The sequence below is a fragment of the Amblyraja radiata genome, chromosome 35, assembly GCF_010909765.2.
Source record: "Amblyraja radiata isolate CabotCenter1 chromosome 35, sAmbRad1.1.pri, whole genome shotgun sequence".
NCBI lineage: Eukaryota > Metazoa > Chordata > Chondrichthyes > Rajiformes > Rajidae > Amblyraja > Amblyraja radiata.
The window spans coordinates 11302101-11320657 of NC_045990.1; the positions used below are offsets into that span (position 1 = coordinate 11302101).

Here is an 18557-nt window from a genome sequence, read left to right on the forward strand (position 1 = left end):
TAATCCAGAGGGCATCCTTGTAAACATTTTCTCCAATGCCTCCCCTTCCTTCCAGTAATGGAGCAACTAGAACCACACACAATGCTCCAAATATGGCCTCACCAAAGTTTTATAAAGCTGCAATATGCCCTGACTGATGAAGATAAGCATACAATATGCCTTCAGTGAGACTTTCAACGAATTAAGGATCTGGACCCCAAGTCCCTCTACATATCAATGCTGTTAAGGGTCTTACCGTCAATTTTATACCTTCCCCTTTAATTCAACCTCCAAAAGTGCAACACCCCACATTTGCCCGGATTAAACTCCATCTGCCACCTCTCTGCTAATTTCTGTAGTTGTCGATGTCCTGTTTGATACCTTTGCAGCTTTCCTCACAGTCCCAATCTCCAGCAATGTCTGTATCATCTGCATATGTACTAGCGACCTATCTACATTTACGTCCAAGTCATTTATATACATCACACACAACAGAGGTTCCAGCACAGATCCCTGTCGACCTACAACAAGAATAACACCCTCCACAAACCTCTGTCTTCGATGAGTAAGCCAATTCCGAATCCATACGACCAAGTCACTGTGCATCTGGGGGTGGAAGATTGCAACCTTCACGTGGTCTGCCCTGTTTCAACGAATGCAACCAACCTGGCGTGCACAATCAAATAAGATCAAATAGAACAAGTTGTCCTACAACTTTAGGCTGTGCATACCATACACAAGAAGACTGTGCATCTTAACCTTCTAGATCAGCTGGCCATGGAGAACTTTTTCAAATGTTTGACTAAAATTAATGTAGACAACATCCACCGCCCTAACCTTATTGATCACCTCAAAAAAATAAAGTTCGGAAGACACAACTTGCTGCATACAAAACCATGTTGCATGTCTACTTGACCTTCTTAGCCTTTCCACCTGCTGGCTTACTATGGTTCCCACCACCCTTCTACACTAGTCTAACTCCTCACTAGTAGCACAAGCAAACCTTCCTGCAATGATATTAGTGCCCTTCCAGGGGGATGCATCAGCTCCTAAAACCAGTATCTGGTTTTTATTAGAGGGATGCTAGAGAAGGGAGAAGGAGAAGAGTTTAGATAGGTACTTGAATGAGCAGGGCATAGAGGGATATTGAAATATAGTAGACCAGTGCGATTAGTGTAAGTTGACGTAATAGTCATCATACATGTGGGCTAAAGGAACTGTTTCTATGTTGTACAACTCAGGGCATTACAATTCAATTTCTCCATATTTTCATATACCCAAGTTTGCCTACTCCCATTTTTATTTTTGTTAAGCTTTATTCATAAACATATACACAAGAAATACATAATACTCTGTAGTTTTTTTTACATTCACTGTGTCATCCACGTGTATTTCATTCTATTTACAATGTACCAATGCTACTCATGTGGCCTTTTTGAACACAACCCTCCAGTGATTGAGATGGTGACGCGACCTGAAAAGAGATGCGAGGTGCTGGAGTAACTCAGCAGGTTAGGCAGCAAACCTGGAAGAAATGGTTAGGTGAGTTTCCGGGTGTGGTCCCTTCATAAGTGATAGGAGCAGAATTAGGTCATTTGGCACATCAATCATGGCTGATCTATCAACCCCATTCTCCTGCCTTCTACCATAACTCCTGACACCTGTACTAATCAAGAATCTGTCTATCTCTGCCTTAGACATATCCATGGACTTGGCCTCTACAACCTGTGGCAAATAATTCCACAGATTCACCACGCCTCTGACTAATGAAATTGCTCCTTATTTCCTCACTAAAGGTGCGTCCTCTAATTCTGAGGCTGTGAACTCTAGTCCTAGACTCTCCCACTAGTGGAAACATCCACTCTATCCAGGCCTTTCACTGTTCTGTATGTTTCAAAGAGGTCCCCCCTCATTCTTCTAAACTCCAGCGAGTACAGGCCCAGTGCCGTCAAACGCTCATCATATGTTAACCCTTATTTAGACTTCAATATAGACACAAAATGCTGGAGTAACTAACTCACCCTCGGTCAGACAATATCTCTGGAGAGAAGGAATAGGTGATGTTTTGGGGCGAGACCTTTCTTCATTCAAATATCTAAACTCCCCCCTGTCTCTCTAGTAAGCAAGTACATGGAATTTGCCTTGGTGTGCCGCCCACAAGTAACAAAATGACATACAATGACAGTTACAAATGACTCAGAAAACACTAAACATTAATAATAAAACATTAATGATAAAACACCATTGATCAAGCATGTGAACCAACAAAATACCAGATCAAAGAGAGGCTACAGATTTTTGGCTGTTGAGTGGAACAACTACTCGTGGATAAAAACTGTTTTTATGTCTGGCTGTGGCAGCTTTGACAGTCCGGAGTCGCCTTCTAGAGGGAAGTGATTCAAAGAGTTTGTGGCCAGGGTGAGAGGGGTCAGAGATGATCTTGCCCGCTCGCTTCCTGGCCCTTGCAGTGTACAGTTCATCAATGGAGGGAAGGTTGCAGCCAATAACCTTCTCTGCTGATCGGGCGATTCGCTGCAGCCTCCGGGTGTCGTGCTTGGTGGCCGAGCCAAACCAGACCATGATGGAGAAGGTGAAGAGAGACTCAAGGATGGCCCTGTAGAATTAGACCATCATTGCCTGTGGCAGATACACAAAATTGCTGGGGAAACTCAGCGGGTGCAGCAGCATCTATGGAGCGAAGGAAATAGGCGACGTTTCGGGCCGAAACCCTTCTTCAGACTAGCCTGTGGCAGATTGTGCTTCCTAATCGGCATGTTCTCGTCAATGGAGGCCCTACCCCCTCCCCTCCCCCTCTGCCGCCCGCAGCCCCAGGACGTGACTCACGGCCCTGGCGCCAGCGGGAGTGAAGTGGACCGGACCGATCCGGCCATGATGCCGCCCCGGCAAACTCTCCCCACTCGGTGACTTCCGCGGTCGCTACCGTTGCCATGACCACGACCACCACCAGTCCTCGCCCAATGTCGTCCCCCGGCCGTTGCCATGGCCGCAGCCGGTCCGCGCTGAATGTGGTCCCCCCACCACTACCGGAAGCTCGGTTGCCATGGCGACGGCCGGCCCGGCCCCGCGGCTCCCCGCCGCCATGTCCCTGAGCAAGAACCTGGTCCTGTCGCGGGCCAAGGCCTCGGACCTCGACAACGTCAGGAAGCTCAACTGCTGGTGAGCGAGCGTCGCCCCGGGGGCCAGGTGGGCGGCAGAGGAGGGTGGTGACGACGGCGGCGGCTGGTGCGGCCATTGGTCTGCTGGCGCTGCGATGACAGCCCGTTTACACACACACTCACTGTGGCCCTGCAGCCCCCTGGGCATGGAGGATGATCTGCATCCAGCCCAGGTCCCACATGGCTGGGGAGAGGTGTAGGAACCGTGGGGCCTCCTTCAGACTGGGCTGGAGGGGCTGCTCCCAGTGCCAGGTCTCTGTGGGCTCCCCGTGCCAGGTCTCTGTGGGCTCCCCGTGCCAGGCTCCTCTGGGCCGTGCCAGGCCTCTGTGGGCTCCCCGTGCCAGGCTCCTCTGGGCCGTGCCAGGCCTCTGTGGGCTCCCAGTGCCAGGTCTCTGTGGGCTCCCCGTGCTAGGCTCCTCTGGGCAGTGCCAGGCCTCTGTGGGCTCCCCGTGCCAGGCTCCTCTGGGCCGTGCCAGGCCTCTGTGGGCTCCCAGTGCCAGGCTCCTCTGGGCTCCCAGTGCCAGGCCTCTGTGGGCTCCCAGTACCAGGCTCCTCTGGGCTCCCAGTGCCAGGCCTCTGTGGGCTCCCAGTGCCAGGTCTCTGTGGGCTCCCCGTGCCAGGCTCCTCTGGGCCGTGCCAGGCCTCTGTGGGCTTCCAGTGCCAGATCTCTGTGGGCTCCCCGTGCCAGGCTCCTCTGGGCCGCGCCAGGCCTCTGTGGGCTCTCAGTGCCAGGCCTCTGCGGACTCCCAATGCCAGGCCTCTATGGACTCCCAGTGCCAGGCCTCTGTGGACTCCCAATGCCAGGCCTCTATGGACTCCCAGTGCCAGGTATTTCTAAGCTCTCAGTGCAAGGCCTCAAGGTTCTCAATACCATCTTCATCAGCGATGGGCCGTTCTACAAGGTGGCTTTGAACACATTCTTGAATAATTTCCATTGCCTCTTTGTAATCTTCACCCACAACAGAGCTCAGAAAAGAGAGGAATGAAGTGTTTGGGGAATCTTGTGTTGGGCATACGAAAACCTGGGCTGCCAAGCAGTCAATTTACAATGTTGGGGTGCTTTTACGAATGCCGGAATGCCTGTTGTCAGTCGCCCAGGTCTCGCAAGTATTTGGGAGGTATTGCTTGTCATCCTGGAATCTCAACCTGTGGTAACGGCAGCCAATTGTAACTGAGATTAACTGATGTAACTTGCAGATTTGGTCATAGCTCTTCTGTATGTTTTTCCACAACATTATAACTCATGGTTGATGAATAGGAAAGGTTAAGAGGGATATGGATCAAATGCAGGACCAGCTTAGAGGGACATCTTAATTGGCATGGACAAGTTGGGCCATTGCTTGTTTCCATGCTGTATGACTGTGACACTAATTGGATTGGATGGATCAACACCAGGAATTATGATATTTTAAACATTTAAAACATGACTGAGTGAAGGGCAAGACTGGCAGGTTAATGTTCTAGGGTATAGAAATTTCAGGTGTGACGGGGGATGCAGAAGGGGTGGGCAAGTTGTATTGTTGAATCGGGAAAGCTGTATAGAAGTATGTATGGAGAATTTCCGAGTGGGAATCATCCAACAAGTCCATACAAATAGAATTTAGGATTAATTGAGGGGCAATCATTTTGCAGGGATCATACCATAGAGCACCCAATAGTCAGTGAATATTAGAAGATCACATATCTAAGAAAATCGCAGAAAGGTGTAATGTCAATGGGATTATAATAATATGGGACTTTAACTTTCCCAATATTGGCTGAGAGATTAAGTGGGATGAAATGTGCTAAGAACATCCAAGATAGTTTTTTGAGACAAAGGAAGATATTCCTTCCAAAGAAAGGGCTATATTTGATCTCACTATAAACATGAAACTGGAGTTTAGAAGGATGAGAGGATATCTTATTGAAACATAAGATTGTTAAGGGTTTGGACATGCTAGAGGCAGGAAACATGTTCCCGATGTTGGGGGAGTCCAGAACCAGGGGCCACAGTTTAAGAATAAGGGGTAAGCCGTTTAGAACGGAGATGAGGAAACACTTTTTCTCACAGAGAGTTGTGTGTCTGTGGAATTCTCTGCCTCAGAGGGCGGTTCTCTGGATACTTTCAAGAGAGAGCTAGATATGGCTCTTGAAGATAGTCAGGGGATATGGGGAGAAGGCAGGAACGGGGTACTGATTGGGGATGATCGGCCATGATCACATTGAATGGTGGTGCTGGCTCAAAGGGCCAAATGGCCTACTCCTGCACCTATTGTCTATTGTCTATTGAAACTTGGTAGTTGGTAAAATTTTGATTGGGGACTGCTTTGGAAACAGTGGTCAAAATTATGTAACTTTCAAGGTAGTTATTAAAAGGGATGATTAATCCTCCGGCATGTTCTTCCTGCCAGGCATGTTCTTCCTGGGGAAAATTAGGTTGAAGGGAGATTTGATGTACAAGTTGGATATAGCTCTTAGGGCTAACGGTATCAAGGGATATGGGGTAAAAGCAGGAACAGGGTACCGATTCTGGATGATCAGCCATGATCATATTGAATGGTGGTGCTGACTCGAAGAGCCAAATGGCCTACTCCTGCACCTACTTTCTATGTTTCTAAGATGATGTTGGGTTTCGATAAGGTAGACAGATAAAAGCTGTCCCCATTAGCTGACGATGCAAGATGTAGGGGACAATGACACAACATTCATCAAAGCCTGATTAACTCAGAGCTCAACTTAATCCTATTACCTCATGGAGATAACTTGTGCTTTGAGATGGAAATATCCACCCTTAAAGACCATTTGCTTACTTTTCAATTACACTAACATTTTCTACAGATATCTGTCATCATGAAATCATGTGTTATGTCCCTCAATCCCACATGCGCCAGCTTTGTTTAATGATCTCTTGTGATGCTCCTTATCTGAGTCCTTCTGAGTGTCTAAATACACTATATCCACTCATTGCCCATTTTTAAAAGCTCTCAACAGAAGTATATAATAATTTCCCTTTCATAAATCCTTAAGACTGATCGATTCCAATGTTATTTTCTCAGTGACCTATTACCATTTCTTTAAAGGAAGAATGGTCTCAACCCAAACATCGCCCATTCCTTTTCTCCAGAGATGTTATCTCACCCACTGAGTTACTCCAACACTTTGTGTCTACCATTTCCTTAAAAATAGATTCAATTGTTTTCCCTACTACAGCTGCAGTTTCCTGTCTTTTCACTCTCTCTGTACTTCTGGGGTCACATTTAATCACTGTAAATCGTTGTAGAATCTGTAGATGACAATCATTGTATCCAGCGTTAACTAAGCCACTTTTTTTCCAAAATTTTGGCTTCAATTCATCAGTCCCGGATTTGTCAATCCCATTAATGTATCGGTCGAGTTGCTACAACGGTAGGGACCGGGTTCGATTCCGACAATGGGCGCTTGTGTGGAGTTTGTACGTTTTCCCTCCGATTTTCTCTCGCATTCCAAAGGCATGCAGGTTCATTGGCTTCTGTAAATTGTCCCTAGAGTGTTGGGTAGAACAAGTGTACGGGTGATCGTTGGTCAGCACGGACTTGGTGGGCCAAAGAGGCTGTTTACATGCTGTATCTCTAAACTAAACTAAAATTCTCCAATATCGCTAATGATGAATTGTGTAGGAAGGAACTGTAGATGCTGGTTTAAACCGAAAATAGACACAAAAAGCTGGAGAGAAGGAATGGGTGATGTTTCAGGTCTGTGGAAGGGTCTCGACCCTAAACGTCACCCATTCCTTCTCTCCAGAGATACTGCCTGTCCCGCTGAGTTACTTCAGCATTTTGTGTCGATCCAGACTGATGAATATCCTGTTTACAAACCTTCATCATGATACCTTTGCGACACATGCTTTGATTACATAGCTACTCCTCATTGGAACAAACAGCAAGTTATTCTCTGTCCAACAGTATACACATTGTCAAAATTGTCACAATATACTTGACCTATTCAGGTTGATTGTTTTCTAGGAACAATGTGTCCTTGTTTTTTAGTAATCAAGAACACATTTCATATTTTACCATTGCCCAAAATCAGAAAAAAAAATAATTAGCAAAATTTAAATACTGGTCAAAATTACATATCTTGAAAGGTCTTGCCTCACCTCTTTGCACTTGCTTACTGTGTTCATGCCAGCAGAGGACTTTTAATTTCCCTTTTTTATTAAATCCCATTTTATTCTTGCACGTTGTCTTCTGTTAAACTAAGTTTCTTTGGAACTTCTCAATCCTCAAACCCTCTTTGGGATGTGGGAGGAAACCCACAAGATTATAGGGAGAACATGCATACTTCATACAGATAGCTCCCAAGATCAGGATTGGACCAGGGTCTCTGCATTGTGAAGTTTCAGCTCCACCAGTTGTGTCACTGTGTCACTCGTTTTTTTATACATACACACGTTGGACAATAGAGTATGAACTTTGACTTCACTAACTTCAAATAGCCCTTGCTTTCCCTCTCTATCCAGCCCCTCCCCCTCACAGTTCTCCCACCAGACTACATACTATCTTTGTCCCACCCACTCCCCTGACATCAGTCTGAAGAAGGGTCTCGACCCAAAACGTCACCCATTCCTTCTCTCCATAGATGCTGACTCACCCGCTGAGTTACTCCAGCATTTTGTGTCTACCGGCGATATTGACTGTACAGCACAGGTTTAGCAGATTAGCTGGAAGAGCAGCACCTGAATGAACCTGTGAATAAATGCTTGGACATGCTAGAAGATGGTGAGTGAGGTGAGCAGATGTAACACATATTATTTGGGCCAGAATTTAATATGTTCCTTTGGATCCCACAAGAAGCATTAATCTGTGGTGGTAAATTACTGAGTAGAGTCATAATTTAACAGTAATGTTATGTTATTTCATTTTTGAATTAATCTTGCTTTTTTTTCTTATTCCAGGGGTAGCAATCTGAAGGATGTAAGTATGTTATTTCTCTATTCCATTCCATTGTCCCTGCAATATTCTATTTGTTATTATAATTAAACAAGTTTAGAGGGATATGGGCCAAATGCAGGCAAAGATGCTGGCTGAAATGAGGCATCTTGGATAGCATGGATGAGTTGGGCCGAAGGGCTTCTCCCCCTGCTTTCTGTCACTTTGACTATTACATAAAATAGTCCTCCCCTCTATCTATCCTGAGGTGCTATATGAGAGATTTTCATATCTTTAAAGATTAACTTGTTGCAGATGTCACAGTAAGCATTTTGATAGAGAAACGAATAAAATAAAAATGAAAATATGATATTGAAAAGATTGTCAATGTTCAAATTAGAAAAAGAAATATCTTGCTGCAGTTGAATTTTACTTTGGCAACAGCCATTCAAACTCTCTGCAAAATGGTGAGCGGTGCTTGGGACTAATATATTGCAAATTGCAAATAATATATGTCTGCATGAATACAGAACAAATCAGTGTGTCCATATACCATACAATGGTATATGGACACACTGATCTGTTCTGTATTCATGCCTTCTATATTCTGTTGTGCTGAAGCAAAGCAAGAATTTCATCGTCCTATCTGGGACACATGACAATAAACTCTCTTGAATCTCTTGAATCTCAAATCTGTTCAAATAAAGGAACCTGACACAGTACCTGGTAAAAACGTAAAGTTTAAGAATTACTTTCCAGCTCATTTCTCTCTTGAGTGACAATGATTTCTGTAGTGTTTAACGATGGAATATTTGCAACTGGAGTTCATAATGGCCACTAACATTCGACATATGTTTCTATTCTACAGCTGTCCGTATTAAGGAACATGCCCAACATAGAAGTGATTACCTTTAGGTAAGAATAATCTGATGTGGATTGTGTAGTGATCAACATCAACAAATGATTAAATCACAACAGAGGATTGCAACTTTGTTCAACAGTAGTGCCATTGTTAACTTGGGGCTTGGGAAAAGACAATCAAATTATCTTCCTAGTCATTATCTAGGTCATGTAAGGCAGTGTTGTGTTGCGAACATTACTGACTAGAAACAGGTGCGGCAAAAATAATGTTATTGCAAATGCACGGATCACACATAAAAATCGTGCAGGCTTGTACCACAGAAGAGATCATTTGGCCCATTGTCTTCATATTACGACATTTGGAAATTTGGCATGTCGCCAATGATTCTTGCCAATTTCTACAGATGCACCATAGAAAGCATACTATCAGGATGCATCACAACTTGGTTTGGCAGCAGCCCTCCCCAACACCAACAGAAATTACAGAGTTGTGGATTTCGCCCAGTCTATCTCACATATCAGCCTACCTCCCACCCCCCCCTTCCCCATTGACTCCATCTACACCATACTGTCTTGGGAAAGCAGCCAACATAATCATATACCTTTCACATCCCAGTCTTTTTGTCTTCTCTGCTCTTCCATTGGGTTGAAGATAGCAAAGGGTTGAAGATAGTAAATGTGTACCACCAGATTCGGGAACAGCTTCTTCCATGCTGTCATCAGACAACTGGATAGTAAGATGTAACCCAAAAACTCCCAACCTACCTCATTGCGGCCATTACACTTTTTATCTGCACTTTCTCTGTAATGCTGTAACACCATATTCTGCTCTCCCGATATCCTGCACTTCGGAAGATAAGCATTTTGAAACTTCTGTACCTCTTGCCTGATGGGAGAGGGGAACTAGCCATCTACCTCATTGGAGACTCGTGGACTATCTTTAATCAGATTTTACTGAACTTTATCTTGCAATGAACATTTTGCCCTTTATCATGTATCAGTATCCTGTGAATAGCTCGATTATAATCATGTATATGTATCATCACGTCTTTCCGCTGACAGGAAAGCACACAACAACCAGCTCTGCAGGTTATAACACTTCCAGTAAACATCCATGTACTTTTAAAATTTAATAACCATCTCTGTCTCAGCCCCCTTCTCTTGTCAAGGTATTTTGTCATTTTCTAAAATTTTGAACAGTGTATGAATTCACAGAAAATGTATAAATCTCTGCGTCCTTTTTAAGACTCCTCTGAGGGATGTCCTTCCAAGTTTTATATATCTGAGTTACGTTTTCACTGAACCCCTAGGGTCAAAGAAAATAACCCCAGTTCACCCAATCTTTCCTTATAGCTAAACACTTCCAATTGTGGTACCATCTTGGTAAATCTACATTGCTTACCATAGTGCAACCAAATCTTTCCTGAAAAGTGGGGCATATTTATTTTTGAGCTGTAGCCGAAAATGCATTGTACACAATTTTTGCATAACTACCCTGCTCTTACATTTGTGCCTTAGCTTATAAGAAAATAAGCATCTGTGTGCTGTTTTAACCATTTAATCTGTTTTCCGTGTTAGATTTCCTGCCCTGTTGAGAAAAGGGGGACTGAGGGAGAGAGCAAGAGGGAAATAAAGCTGAAAATTATATTTAGGTTAGCCTAACATCAGTAGTGGGTAAAATGGTGTGAGTGTTGATACAGGGTGAGGTAACAGGACCCTTCTGAAGACAAAGTTAACATGGATATCAGGACTGGAAATCACATTTGCCAAAATACCTGGGGTATGGGAGCTGTAACACTATATTCTGTGCTCCGGTATTTTTCTCTTTGCACTACTAATGTACGTCCCCCCACAATTATTGGCCCCCTCATGCGGGGTCTTCGGGAGGAGAAGACCCGGCTTGGTGGGGGTGCCGTGAGGGGGAAGAACAAAGGAAGACCTGGCATGGGGTAACAGCCAAGAAGGAAGGGTGGGCGGGGGGAGAACAAAGGAGGACCCAGAGTGGGGGAGTAGGGACAGGAAGAAGAACAACAAAGGTGGACCTGGAACGAGGAGGGGGGGGGGGGAGAGAGAACAAAGGAGGACACGGCGAGAGATACTTTTAAGTCTCTTGGCCACTTGTTCCTCTGCCGACAGAAGCTTAAGCTAAGGAGTGAATACCTGGTTAAACATGCGATGCATGTACCCCTACATATGCGCAGCGGTAGAATTGCTGCCCTACAACAAATGCAGCACCGGGGACCCGGGTTTGATCCTGACTACGGGTGCCGTCTGTACGGAGTTTGTACGTTCTCCCCGTGACCTGTGTAGGTTTGCTCAGAGATCTTCGGTTTCCTCCAACACTCCAAAGACGTACAGGTTTGTAGGTTAATTGGCTTGGTAAATGTAAAAATTGTCCCTAGTGGGTGTAGGATGGTGTTAATGTGCGGGGATCGCTGGTCGGCACGGACCCGGTGGGCCGAAGGGCCTGTTTCCGCTCTGTATCTCTAAACCAAACTAAACTAAACAGCTACATTTCTGTGTTAACAAGAAGGCTCTCTTTAAGGTTTATCAGTGCTTTACCTTGACTGAGTTGACAATCAAAGCATTCAACTGGATAAACCTTGAGTAATTGTGACCTTGGAGAAGAAACAGGTCATTGTCATGAACTTTGGACATGACAATGAAGCTGGAATGAAATACTTCACCTTCATCACTGCATTATTAACCACATTGTGAGTGGCACGGTGGCGCAGCGGTAGAGTTGCTGCCTTACAGCGCCAGAGACGGGTTCGATCCTGACTATGGGTGCTGTCTGTATGGAATTTGTACGTTTTCCCTGTGACCGCGTGGGTTTTCTCCAGGTGCTCTAGCTTCCTCCCACATCCCAAAGACTTACAGGTTTATAAGTTAATTGGCTTCTGTAAATTATCCCTAGTGTCTGGGATAGATCTATGTAAGGGCGATTGTGGTCGGCGTGGACTCAGTGGGCCAAAGGGCCTGTTTCCACACTGTATCTCTAAAACTAAAATTAAATAAGCATCAACTATTTACTTAAAGTATTTAATAGCTATTGGAGCAATTGTAACTTTATATTCAGTGAATGTTAATGGATAAGAGCTCGAATATTGTGTCGGAAGGAACTGCGGATGCCGGTTTACATCGAAGATAGACACAAAAAGTTGGAGTAACTCAGCGGGGCAGACAGCTTCTCTGGAGAAAAGGAATAGGTGACATTTCGGGCCGAGACCCTTCTTCAGAAGAAGAATTTTATTGATTCTGTTGTTTTTCTTGTTATGTGTTCTGAATTGTTTATTTTCTTTTGTAAAGTGTGAACAATATCTCTTCATTGGTGGACTTCCAATACTGTCAGAACATCAGTGAGCTTTACCTCAGGAAGAACAACATACAAAACCTGATGGAGATCTGCTATCTGAAGGGACTGCACCGCTTAAGAGTGCTGTGGCTGTCTGAAAACCCTTGCTGTGGCACAGATCACCACAAATATAGAATGACTGTTCTTCGGAACCTGCCACAACTGCAGAAGTTGGATAACCAAGGTGCAGAATCATAATTCACACTATCACTGGGTTGGATGTTGTTTGCGAGTTGAATGTGGACGTTTCATGGCCATTTTTCAGAAACGGCCATGAAACTAGAATTACACCCATGCATAGTTTCTGCTAGCAATGTTATCGGCAGAGATTATTATAAACACACTTTAAGAGGTCTCTTTACCCATGTTGATAACTTGTTGATGAAACAATTTGAAAGTTGACATTTCCATTGCAGTACTGAATCACGTGCTCAGAATGTGCCACGCTGTAATACAAATACTTTTGACAGACATAAAATGCTGGAGTAGCTCAGCGGGTCACATTTCAAAGATGTGCTGGTTTGGCTTCTGTAAATTGTCACTAGTATTATTTGACAGCTTTCCTCACTGTCTCCAATTCCATCAATTTTCGCTTTGACTGCTAACCTGCCAACCAACCTATCTACATTTACGTCTAAGGTGGTTTTTAAAATTTATATCTGTTTGTATACGTATGTATATATGTGTGTGTGTAAATATATATTTCACAACGCTCTGTCCTTCCCCTCTTTACCAGCTTTCTCTTCCCCCCTCCACCACCATAATCAGTCTGACCTGAAACATCACCTATCCATATGCTCCATTGATGCTGCCTGACCCCCTGAGTTACTCCAGCACTTTGTGTCCTTTTTTGTAAACCAGCATCTGCAGTTCCTTGTATCTTCTGCAATTATTAAATGATTAAATCAATTTATTAAATGACTTTGTTGGCAATGTGTTGCAGCGGTGACCGAGGAGGAGCTGACTCTGGCTTTAGAGGATGGAGACGAGATGGCTGCCTTGCCGGGCAAGGAACCTATGGAGTCAACAATCAGCCTCTCGAGGATGGAGTCTGGCATGTCTGAACCAAGCATTGAAATGGAAAGCGATCTCTTAAGCTTCAGAATGGAGGAGACAAAGTGAGAAGAGGCAGAATTAGCTCAATCAGGAGGGTCAAGTGGTATTGTCACACTGATTTAGAGTTTAGGGATATGGAAACGGGCTCTTCGGCCCACTCCGTCCGCACTGACCAACGATCATCCCGTACACTAATTGTACCCTACACACTGGGGCCAGTTTACAGAAGCCAAATTAAACTACAAACCCGCACATCTTTGGGACGTGGGAGGAAACCAGAGTGCCCAGAGGAAACCCACGCGGTCTCAGAGAAAACGTACAAACTCTGTACATACATCACCCGAAGTTAGAATTGAACACGAGTTCCTGGCGCTGTAAAGCAGCAACTCTACTGCTGTGCCGTCATGCCACCCACACGGCACCACTGTGTCACCAAAAACCAAGAACCATGTTTATCAAAGAGCTTCAGGTATAATGGCTGAGCCTGTTTTGTTATATCCAATTTCAAGTGTTTAATCCATGAGTGAAATGGTTGCCCCTCAAGTCTTTCCCCTTTCACCTTAAGCCTATGCCCTCTAGTTTTGGAAATCTCTCCTGGGGAAAAAAAGACTTTACTTATGCCCCTCGTGATCTTGTACATCTCAATAAGGTCATCCATCAGACTTCTATGCTCCTACTTCCCAGTTCCGATGAAAGGCCTACAACTTGAAATGTTAGCTCAGTTTCTCTTCCCACTCCTGCAGCCTGACTGGCTGAGTATTTCCCGTATTTTCTGTTTTTATTTTGGATTTCCAGCATCTCCAGTACTTTGTTCTTGGAAGCGTGGAATACTTTTGGACGGTGAGCCTTTAGTGTTCCACTGTTGAGTATCATTTAATTGATTTGACATCTTTCTCCACAGTAAAATCAGAGAAGAGCTGGGAATGAAACTGCTGGGAAGAGACAAGTTTTCCTCCTCTGTTGCATTAAAAGAAATAAATACAAGGAACAGCACCAGAAGGGTAAGTACGGCACTATGGTAGAATGCATGGGTTGCAACCTTCACGTGGTCCGCCCTGTTTTGACAAATGCAATCGACCTGGTGTGCACAATCAAATAGAACAAGTTGTCCTACAACTTTAGGCTGTGCACGTCATATGCAAGAAGAAGAAGTAGAATGCTTAAAAAAAACGAATTTCACCCTTTAGCACTTGGTCCATAGTTTAGTTTAGTTTGTGTAAGAAAGAACTGCAGATGCTGGTTTACATCGAAGGTAGACACAAAATGCTGGAGTAACTCAGCGGGACAGGCAGCATCTCTGGAGAGAAGGAATGGGCGACGTTTCGGGCCGAGACCCTTCTTCAGACTGATCTTTCGGAGGGAAGGAGGAAGGAGGGGGAGCAGTGAGAGAGGTTGTTGCTGAACTCTCGTCGGAGAGAGGAGGAGAACTTCTTCAAAGTAGACAAACCTTGAGGAGATTTTGTAGTGGGGTGGACAAATGTGTAAGAAAGAACTGCAGGTGCTGGTAACATCGAAGGTGGACACAAAATGCTGGAGTAACTCAACGGGTGAGTTGGGTGACGTTTCTGTTCGAGACCCTTCGACAGACAATAAACTTAGTTTAGTTTATTGTCACGTGTACCGAGGTACAATGAAAAGCTTTTTCACTGCGTGCTCCAGTCAGTGGAAAGACTAAACATGATTAGCAGCAGTGTATAGTTACTGGATAAAGGGAATAACGCATAGTGCAAGGTAAAGTCTAATTAAAGATAATCTGAGAGGCCTCCAATGGGGTCAGGACCGTTCTCTAGTTGGTGGTAGGATGGTTCCGTTGCCTGATAACAGCTGGGAAGAAACTGTCCCTGAATCTGGAGGTGTGTGTTTTCACACTTCTGTACCTCTTGCCTGATGGGAGAGGGGAACCTCCCAGCTACCTCATTAGTGGGCTATCTTTAATCAGACTTTATTGGACATTATCTTACACTAAAGATTTGGCCTGTATCGTTACACTGTGGACAGCTCGATTATAATCATGTATTATAGGAAAAACGTTTTCACCCAGAGTTGTGAATCTGTGGAATTCTCTGTCACAGAAGGCAGTGGAGGCCAATTCACTGGATGTTTTCAAGAGAGTTAGATTTAGCTCTTAGGGCTAAGGGAATCAAGGGATATAGGGAAAAAGCAGGAACGGGGTACTGATTTTGGATGATCATATTGAATGACGGTGCTGGCTCGAGGGGCCGAATGGCCTACACCTGCACTTATTTTTCTATGTTTCTATTTGTCTTTCCACTGACTGGAAAGCACGCAACAAAAAACCAGCCCTGCCGGTTATAACACTTCCAGTAAACATCCAAATACTTTTTTAATCTAATAACCATCTCTGCCTCTGCCTCCTTTTGCCTCTGGGTGAAATATATTTCCTCATTTTCTAAATTTTTGAACTGGACTTTGCAGCTGAGAGATAAGTCCTTTCTAGTTTTATATATCTGAGTTAAGTTTCCACTGAGCCTCTTGTGTCAAAGAAAATAACCCCAGTTCACCCAATTTTTCCTTATAGCTAAACGCTTCCAATTTGGTACCCTCGGTAAATATATATTGCTTACTAAATAGTGCAATCAAATCTTTTCTCAAATGTGGTGTCTATTTATTTTTAGGTTGTAGCCTAAATTGCATTGTACACAATTCTTGCATTACTACTCTGCTCTTAAATTTGTGTCTTGGCTAATTAAAATATAAGCATCTGAGTGCTATTTTAACCATTTAATCTGTTTAAAAAAAAATGTTAACTTAATTTAGAGATACAGCGTGGAAACAGGCCCTTCGGCCCATCGAGTTTGTACCCACTGGCAATCCCTACACACTAACACTACCCAACACACACGAGGGACAATTTTACATATATAACCAAGCTAGTTAACCTACAAACCCATCGTCTTTGGAGTGTGGGAGGAAACCGAAGATCTCGGAGAACGTACAAACTCCGTACAGACAGCACCCGTAGTTGGGATCAAACCAGGGTCACTGGAGCTGTTACCTCCCCTTCCCAGCTCTCCCACAGCCTACTATCTCTGCTTCTTCCTTTCTACTTCTTCCCGCTCCCCCACCTCCACATCAGTCTGAAGAAGGCCTCCTTCCCCTCCCCTCCCCAGCTCTCCCACAGCCTACTGCCTCTTCCTTTCTACTTCCCGCCTCCCCCCCATCCCCTCATCAGTCTGAAGAAGGGTCTCGACCCAAAACGTCACCTATTTCTTCGCTCCATATATGCTGCCTCACCCGCTGAGTTTCTCCAGCAATTTTATCTACCTTCGATTTTTCCAGCAACTGCAGTTCCATCTTAAACACCAAGTGAAGTTCCTTATTTCTCCATGGTACGATTTACGTGGATTCCACTCAAAATTAAGATTTTCACTGCAACTTGGGACATGTGGTAACAATAAACCAATACCAGCAAAGGGGATCTGAGGGGTAGGTTTTACACGCAGAGTAGTTAGACTATAGACAATAGGTGCAGGAGTAGGCCATTCGGCCCTTCGAGCCAGCACCGCCATTCAATGTGACCATGGCTGATCATCCCCAATCAGTACCCCGTTCCTGCCTTCTCCCCGTATCCCCTGACTCCATTATTTTTAAGAGCCCTATCTAGCTCTCTCTTGAAAGCATCCAAAGAACCTGCCTCCACCACCCTCTGAGGCAGAGAATTCCACAGACTCACCACTCTCTGTGAGAAAAAGAGTTTCCTTGTCTCCGTTCTAAATGGCTTGCTCCTTATTCTTAAACTGTGGCCTCTGGTTCTGGACTCCCCCAACATCGGGAACATATTTCCTGCTTCTAGCGTGTCCAGTTGTATCTGGAATTGAACTGGCAGAGGAGGTAGTTGAGGCAGGAACATGGGCACTGTGTCAGAGGCATCTGAGCAAGGCATGAAGAACTATGGAATTAATCCATGTTCAAATGTTGTTATAGTACCTGCCGTAACAACCCCCCATATTTTTAAAATTGTTGTTAATTCTAATTCTTGGTTTTCTTTTTGCAGCGTACTTCCAACGTGCTGAGTGCTGTTCTGATGCTGTTGAAAGAGCTGGATGCTGATGGGCTGCAGATTGTGCATAGGACAGCAGAACATAAACTCCAAATGCTGCACAGGAAGGAGACTGAACAGGAGAGATGAGCACGACCGACTTGCATCGCTTGTGGACACGGTTACAAAAATTCAATAGTTTCTCGCCAGGAGTTTATACTGAAAGTACTCCTTTCAAGTACCCGCAAGTTACTTACCTGCATCAACCCCTGTGGAGACCACCACCCCTTATAATCACTGAGGTTGGCCTGACGGGAGGATCAGAATTCACCAGTCGCATGGGCAACGATGTTTAGGTGGAAGAGGAAAGTTCTGCTGCTGTGTGTGAGTTAGCTTCGTAATAAAAAAAAGATTGGGCACGAGGGAAAAATTGCAGAACCATTTTATCTAAATTAACATTTGCAAGAGATTTAATGGACAGCCCCTTTCATGGATTCATGATAGTAAGATCCACATATATTGAAAGCGGGGAGCAGGAAGAAATAGTGAATTCAAGTTGAAGTGTATTTAAAATGGTCATGTATATTTGTTCTTATCACTTTACACACGTTGAACTTTGCCATCCAATATCCTGTGATCTGAACTAGGTCTAGAAATTGTAAGCTCAGGTATGGAGTTCTATCTACCCAATTACCTCTGGCTATTCAGTGCACTATTAATGATTTGGCAAAATAGATTATTCATTCCGCACAGACCAATGTTGCATGAGTTACTGCTGCATGTGGCTTTCACATTACTCCATCAAAATAAAATTATTTTAGATTCAAAATCAATTGTAATCTCCATGTTTGACAACTGGAATCGAAAAATGTTTCAAAGCTGTTGTGATTATTCAAGTCTTGGGTTGTTTGGATTTTCTATCCACACCATTGAAACATTGCAGAGATATTTATTCATTAAAAATTGTTACTTTGAATTCAAAAATATGAAAATATATCAAGTGGGAAACCACAATTGCTACGGGAAATGTAATTGAGTGAGGATTGTTTAACAAAAATGAAATAACCTGCCCAGAGAATATTCTTATTATTTATTAGTTCAATGTTAATTTACAATTCATATTCTGGTCATTCTCAGTTATTCTAGATTAAGACCGTTTCAATTTAGCTCACCATAACCAAAAGAAACAGTTTTTAGTAAGAAAGTGAACTCCAATTCGTATTCCACTTCATAGTCTGAAGAAG

General features: G+C 44.1%; 1 protein-coding gene across 1 annotated transcript; it reads left to right on the plus strand.

Moving 5' to 3' along the window:
* Positions 1–3016: 3016 nt before the first annotated feature.
* Positions 3017–18383, plus strand: cfap410 (cilia and flagella associated protein 410). The gene is made up of 7 exons (XM_033012188.1): positions 3017–3156; positions 8068–8086; positions 8910–8956; positions 12212–12441; positions 13201–13375; positions 14215–14314; positions 17329–18383. The coding sequence occupies exons 1-7, from the start codon at positions 3041–3043 to the stop codon at positions 17461–17463; spliced, it is 822 nt and encodes a 273-aa protein (XP_032868079.1). The 5' UTR covers positions 3017–3040; the 3' UTR covers positions 17464–18383.
* The last annotated feature ends 174 nt before the right edge of the window (positions 18384–18557 follow it).